The sequence below is a fragment of the Oncorhynchus keta genome, chromosome 26 (genome assembly GCF_023373465.1).
Source record: "Oncorhynchus keta strain PuntledgeMale-10-30-2019 chromosome 26, Oket_V2, whole genome shotgun sequence".
NCBI classification, from domain to species: Eukaryota; Metazoa; Chordata; class Actinopteri; order Salmoniformes; family Salmonidae; genus Oncorhynchus; species Oncorhynchus keta.
Window position 1 is genome coordinate 16537677 of NC_068446.1, and position 7578 is coordinate 16545254.

Below are 7578 nucleotides of genomic sequence, written 5' to 3' on the forward strand. Positions count from 1 at the left end.
GTTTCCTGTCTGTGGCTGTTCTTGTCATGGTGGATTTGGCCTGCTCAAAGTTGTCAAGCCTCTGACCGTTGGGCCTCTGCACACACGCCTACAGATATTCATCTCTCCAGAGAGAGAGACTACAGGGAAGAAACCACAATTGTCGTACCTGTAGGCTGCTATAACCTACATATCTATTTAGTTTGTCATTCTTTTGTTTGCATGGAATTTTTGCGGTGTGACATATTATTTATTTAGAGTTGACCAGAATACTTTTTTACCTTACCAACTCCATGTATTCTCAAATTGAAAAGTGATGGAGCACGGTCCCCTCACGCTACGGCAGCACTAGATCCCTATTCACCTGGCCATATTCATGACATGTTCATTTCAAAACAATCACCTTTTCATTTTCACTCTCTTTCTGCCAGATGAGTTCAAGACCTTTCTGACGAGGCTCCCGCAGAACTTCTTCCTGAACGTGACGACAATCCAGCATCTGTGGTCGTTGGATGGCGTGTTCCAGTGGCGCTACGAGCAGCTGGAGAACAGCATGAGAGTGCTCTTCAGACGAGCCCAAAGAGTGGTGTTCAAGCTATTCAGCCTCAGCAAGAGGTGTCAGAGGCAGCCTCACATCCGTCTACCCAGAGAACTGTGAGAGTCCCACTCTGATCCCACATTACACCTCTTACCACTGAGCCCCAATTACACTTTAATCACCCATCCAGGAAGCTGATAGCAAACCTCTCCATCTACCCCTGTGTGAGTGGGAGAAACAGGAGGCAAGCCAAGCAGTGTTTATCTACGTTATTACTGCCGCTGTGAGGAAAATGTAAAGCACTATACTTATTTTGTGACTATAGACTGTGGAGAGAGGGAGTGGAATGTTTGTCATTTTGACTGGGAGGCTCCCCTACATGCCTTTATTTCGCAGTGCTTCACACAGACAAGAGATGCGTGATTGATATAACTTCCAGGGGCCAGTTCCGCTGACAATTATGAAGGAATAATCTGCAGGGAGACGGCGGCTCAGTTTTATACAGCGAGTAATAATAAGACTTCAGAATTGGTTTAAGCTACACTTTGTGTTCAGACAGGCAGCCCAATTTTGATATTTGTTTCACTAATTGGTCTTTTGAAAAATCTGATCAGCTCTGAAAAAAATCTGATGTGAATTTTTTTTATGTGATTGGTCAAAAGACCGATTTGTGGAAAAAATATATCATGATTGGGCTAGTTTTGCGACCGTAGCCTTTGTGCTCAAACTTTGACCATTAGTCCAAATTATGCAGGTTTACTTTCTGCATGTCTATTTCACAGATGAAGCAATATGTTTGTCTCTTTGTAAAGATTTTGTTACAATACTACAAACAAACAAAATTGCAGAATGCATTAATGGTATATGTTTGTTTAAATGAACTGAAACATGCATCATTAGTTCCTGGTAAGAGTAACTAAGTACAATTGCACAGATTTTTAAAAATACAATAAACCAATTAAACTCAACACAATTTTCATTCACCTACTGTATTGCCATCCTATGTTATATTCCATTGTGTCTCTCTATCTCCGTCCCAGGCCCCAGTCCTACTGGCTGAGTCACTTCCAGTCTCTCCTCTACTGTTCTGAGAACAACCAGCTGGGTTCGTTCTCTGAAGAGCTCCACAGCTGTACCTGCAGCTACGAGCACAGCCCTTGCCAGCTGTCCCCGCCATGTGCCATCGGAGAGGGCCCCGCCTGCGCAGCCTGCGCCCTAGACAACCACACCCGCTGTGGAAGCTGCAACCCTGGATACGCCCTAAGCCAGGGGGTCTGCAGACCCATGGTGGCTGACTCTACAGAGAACTACCTGGGCTTTGAGACAGACCTACAGGACCTGGAGCTGAGATACCTGCTACAGAGGGCTGACCGAAGGCTGGAGGTAAATACAGTGCCTTCAGAAAGTATTTATACCCCTTGACTTATTCCACATTTTGTTGTGTTCCAGACGAATTTATTAAATTAACGTTTCGCGCACATCAACACCCAATACCCCATAATGACAAAGTGAAACATGTAAACAATTATTTTTGCAAATGTATTGAAAATGAAATACATATATATCTAATTTACGTAAGTATTCACACCCCTGAGTCAATACTTTGTAGAAGCAGCTTTGGGAGTGATTACAGCTGTGAGTCTTTCTGGGTAAGTCTCTAAGAGCTTTCCACACCTGGATTGTGCAGAATTTGCCCATTACTGTTTTCAACATTGTTCAAGCTCTGTCAAATTAGTTGTTGTTTATTGCTAGACAACCATTTTCAGGTCTTGTCATAGACTTTCAAGTAGAGTTAACTCAAAACAATAACTTGGCCACTCAGGAAAATTCACTTTCTTGGTAAGCAACTACATTGTAGATTTGGCCTGAGATTTTAGGTTATTGTCCTTTCAGTACATTTGTATTCCAATGTCTGGTAGAAAGAAGACTGAACAAGGTTTTCCTCTAGGACTTTTCCTGTGCTTAGCTCCATTCTGTTTCTTTTTTATCCTGAAAAACTCCCCAGTCCTTAATGATTCCAAGCAAACTTAACACTTTGTGTTCAGGACATAAAGTAAATTGCTTTGTCAAATATTTTGCAGTATTACTTTAGTGCCTTATTGCATATGAGGATGCATGTTTTGTAATATTCCGTACGATCTTGAGAAAGTAGATAGACATATTGTTCTAACAACTTAAACAACCATGAATATGTCCTTCCAGGTCCACGCCATCTTCATCAGTAATGACATGCGCCTGAACAGCTGGTTCGACCCGTCCTGGAGGAAGAGGATGCTGCTGACTCTGAAGAGCAACAAGTACAAGTCCAACCTGGTCCACATGCTGCTGGGCGTGTCTCTCCAGATCTGCCTGACCAAGAACAGCACCCTGGAGCCTGTCCTCACCCTCTACATCAACCCCTTTGGAGGCAGCCACTCTGAGAGCTGGTACATTCCCGTCAGTGAGAACAGCTTCCCAGACTGGACAGCCACCAAACTGGACCTGCCCCTGGAGTGCTTTAACTGGACCCTGACGCTGGGCAACAAGTGGAAGACCTTCTTCGAGACTATCCACATCTACCTGCGGAGCCGGATAAAGACGCAAGGCGGTGGAGGCCCGGCCGGGGCGGTGAACGACAGCCTCTACTATGAGCCATTAGAAATTCTGGATTCTTCTCGGAATCTGGGCTACATGAAGATCAACAGCATCCAGGTGTTTGGCTACAGTATGCACTTTGACCCAGAAGCGATCCGCGACCTGATCCTGCAGCTGGACTACCCGCACACCCAGGGTTCCCAGGACACGGCCTTGCTGCAGCTGCTGGAGATCAGGGACCGGGTCAACCGACTGTCCCCTCCAGGTCAGCAGAGACTGGACCTGTTCTCCTGTCTGCTCAGACACCGGCTCAAACTGACCGCCGGCGAGGTGGTCCGCATACATGCCTCACTGCAGGCCTTTAGCAACCGCCTGCCCAACTCTCTGGATTACGAGACAACCAAGCTGTGTAGTTAACAGTTACTAGGGGACGACTGGGGGACGTTAAAGATAAACGGCTACAAGGGTGAACTATTGGACAGCAGAATGGTGTACTGGTACAGTATTTTGGCTTTCAGTGGTTTGTTGATTCTCTGGATTACAAGACTGTAAAACTATGTACTAAATGGAGCAGTTGGATGAGAAGGACAACTGAATGATGTTGTTTAGCTTTCAGTTTTGTGGCGACTCAATGACTTGGGAGGTGCTGATAGCCGGTGCTTTTTGGTCGAGAGAACTCCTGACATCTGAAAACAAAAGCAGATCTAGAAATTGATATATTTAACACTCTCTCCACATCCATTTGACCATCTTGTTTAAATTCAACCCTTCTCATTTATACAGTATATACTGAAGCCAACTGGAGGAACTTTTTAAGAAACATGGTACAGTCTGTTTGTTTGTAACTCTTTTATATGTTATTTTGCTTATGTGACCGTGCACTTTCCATAATGACCAGAATACAGTGGTGTCAGTCAGTTTTGTAGATGACTTGTTATTAAAACATAATGGATTAACAACTGGGGATATTTTTTGTCAGACTTACTTAGAGCCGAGGAACAGCTGTTATCACATCTCATTGTAAGACATTCAACACATTAATCGCAGGAATTGAAACCACTTAAACTGAGTGAATGAAATTAAACATGATAGAGGAGTTTGATCAAATCATCAGGAATCTCTATTACTCTCATTTATGTGGTTCGTGTATGGCTTGTGACCAAGCTTCTTTATCCTAATTGATTAGTAGACTTTGTTAAAGGAACAATTGAAGCCCTAATTATTTTACAAAAAACCATAGGTTTATGCACAGTGAATGTGCACACGCACACAAACACACATACTACAGATGCTGAAAGAAGTGAACAAAGCTGAGTTTGTCGTAAGACTGGTTCCATTTGGGTCATGGCTAGAAACACACAGCGTGAATTTTTGTATGTATTTATCTGAAAGCAGATTGAATTGGAGCAGATCAGTAGACACTCAGTAGACACTCAGATCAGGAGACACTCAGATCAGTAGACACTCCAACTGCCCTCTAGAACCAGGAGTGATGCCCCCCGACTTTACTTGGCCACAGATCCATACCTGACACCTGACACCTGGACTATAAGGTGTCAGATCTCATTTACTAACATGGCCGGTGTCTCATGGCTTGTCTGTCCAGGGGAGCGGTCACACACCTATGAAGGTCATTGGCTGGAACCTCCATTTGTCTGCTCCTCTTATCAAATCCTTCTCATGTCATAAGATAAAATCCAAGGAGGGTAACACGGATGAACATGGATTGATGCTGAGGTGTGTGCTGGATGTATAACTGAATTTCAGGGTGTTCTTTGGATGCAGGAGTGTCAGAACATGGCCACTGTGAAGAGATGGAAAAAGTAAGGTCCCGATTGTCTCTTTGGTCTTTACAAGTAAATTATTTCCCCGAAAACCATCAGAACACTTTATCCACCTTCTCCTGGTTAACATGTCCCATTAAAGGTGAGACAGAGAACAGACGAAAACTTTACATCCCATTATCTCACATCAACCCGCCAACAAATTAAACCTTTTCCTCTCACAGTAAGTGAGCTAGGGATGCTGGAGTAAAAAGAAAAAACAGAGGAAAATTAATTCTGTCTGCCCATTTATTCTTTCTGAGGTAAAAAATGAAAAGATTACCAGGTAGGTGACTATAATTATGATGTTTAACAGCCCTCTGCTCGTTCTGCAATTACCAGGCTCAGTTCTATAGCCCATCCTGGCGAGGCTGGCCATAATTCATTATTGTGAGCTTGTAAATTGTTTTTATCCCTTATGAGACACTGAGTGGGCAGAGGAGAGACAAGGCTTTGATGAAGGAAGGTCTGACCTTTACTGAGATGTCAATCAATAGTGTCAGATATAATAACTTTGCTCATGTACTGTATGACTGTCCTGTTGCAACTAGATTGTATACTTTTATGCTTTTACTGTTGATAACGCAGTTCTTTTTCTAAACGGAATGCCTTAAGACATGGCTACCCATAGAAGAGAGACATTTAATTATTCTGAAATAGGTCATTATGATGTTATGATAGAGGTAAAAGAAAGACGTGTTAGTTACCCCTGTCACAGACACAATCATCAGATTTGCTACACTGACCAATTATCATGCACTCCACATTATACCATGTTGGAAATGCATTCACACATTCAATTATACATTCAAGTAATTTAGCATAGTTGAATTTCTAATGTAAGATCAACGAGTGTAAAAATGAAGTGAACGGTGCTGCTTGGTCTGTTAAATTGAACATATTTACAATTTTTTAAAATTAGTCTATGTAATTATGATGGTGCCACATAATCCACATCCCCATTATGAGGAAAAATGCATCATCATTTTGCATCATCATCATGATGATGTGGCCAGAGACACTTAGCTTCTTGAAAGTCCAGTATCTTGACAACTTGACTGCTGACATGCAAAACATTTTGGGACTGTATCAACAGTGAACAAAAGAAAAACACATTTTAAAACCATTGTACTATGATACAGGAAGTAAGATCCCAGGTTTCTCTTTGAAAAAAGTCCCCTCGTGGGGACTTTGCAGTTAACTGGGAACAGAAAACACAAGAGGAGGCAAAAGGTAACCGTCACCGGCCGATAAATCAATAGTCTGCTTCATTACCTGGGAGAACAAACGGCTCTGCAAAGAGATCGATAATTCTTCTGAGGAGGCTCCTCTGGCATTTTGTCCCCCCTCCGATCCCCCTTCCCGCCACCTGTCCCCCCGGACTAGACGAGACTAGATCAGCACCCATTACTGGGATGGCAGTTTCCGCCCGGCATGGTTTGTATAATCACAAATCAATCCTGACTTTTAGTTCCAACGATGATGCATTGTAAAATGACATTTGTTCAGGTGTCTGGCTAGCAATCGCCATTGCTTAGCCACTCAGGCTGTGAACACAAAACCCTCAAACGTGAGGGATTCTTAAAAGTTGGGACAATCATTTTCCAGCAGGGAAACGTATGTTTTTATAGTTGAACATTTTGTTGCATTTCGTAGCATTATTTGAGAAAATATGAGTTAGGGGAAAGATTTATTAAGGATTGTTCTAATGTTCAACATTATTAATTTCCATGGCGGCTCTGTGAAATGTCTGGAGCAAAGGATCACAATTTCAAACTCTTCCCCCCAAAAAATGTAAATTCTAAAAACTGTCAACAATGAATATGAACTTAAACAAGGGTATTATGTAGCATATTTCAGTAGCCCTTTCTGACTTAAAGGAATATTTCTCTCAAAACTGTGATTCCTAAAATAATGGTGGTTTGTGGTTACTCTGTCAGATTTGTCTAAACTCCTGAATGAATCAAGTTTGAGCAGGGTCAGATACAGTATAAGAACCCCTTCTTCATGTCCTCATTTCATGTAGTGCAACAAGACCACTCATGGTCTGTAAAGTTCTCTACTTTCGATAGATTTAAACAAACAATGTTGAAATCACTATTGTCACATCCATAAACTGTCAACTCCATCTCCCTGACAGATTAAGATAGGTTTTAGTCATAAAGCAACTGAGGAAAAACTAAATTGCAACTGTTTATACCACTTGAATGAAGAAAAACATAATGATATTCAATTCTGACTGATTGTTGTCAAACATCAACTCTGAGTGCTGTAAGATCTAACAGAATTGTTGTTTTTATTGGGAATTTCCAAATAAAAAAAAATCTATTTAGAGGCAAAATATGTCTGTTTTAAGTATTTGTTGTCTGCTCCGTCAGTGGCTTGTCAACTGTAGTGGAGCAGGTCAAGAGCTTCAAGTTCGTCGGTATCCAGATCACTAAGGAATTATCATGGTCCACACACACCGACACAGTCGTAAAGAAGGCACGACAATGCCTCTTCTCCCCCAGGAGGCTGAAAAGATTTGTCATGTGCCTTCAGATTCTAAAATATTTCTACAGCTGCATCGAGAGCATCTTCAGCTTCTACCTCCAAGCTACAAGATTGCTGAATAGTTAACCAATGGCTACCCTCATTGACCCCTTTTCCACTAATTCTTTTGAC

The 7578-nt window shown here is 42.1% G+C and overlaps 1 protein-coding gene across 1 annotated transcript in view; it reads left to right on the forward strand.

The window, feature by feature from the left end:
* LOC118359006 (BMP/retinoic acid-inducible neural-specific protein 3-like) overlaps nt 1–4039 on the forward strand; it is a 64025-nt gene extending 59986 nt beyond the window's left edge. The window contains exons 7-9 of the mRNA XM_035737131.2: nt 411–633; nt 1558–1900; nt 2720–4039. Of these exons, the coding sequence (XP_035593024.1) occupies nt 411–633; nt 1558–1900; nt 2720–3508 (1355 nt within the window). The 3' untranslated portion in view covers nt 3509–4039. The remainder of the gene's footprint in view (nt 1–410; nt 634–1557; nt 1901–2719) is intronic.
* Nucleotides 4040–7578: the final 3539 nt, after the last annotated feature.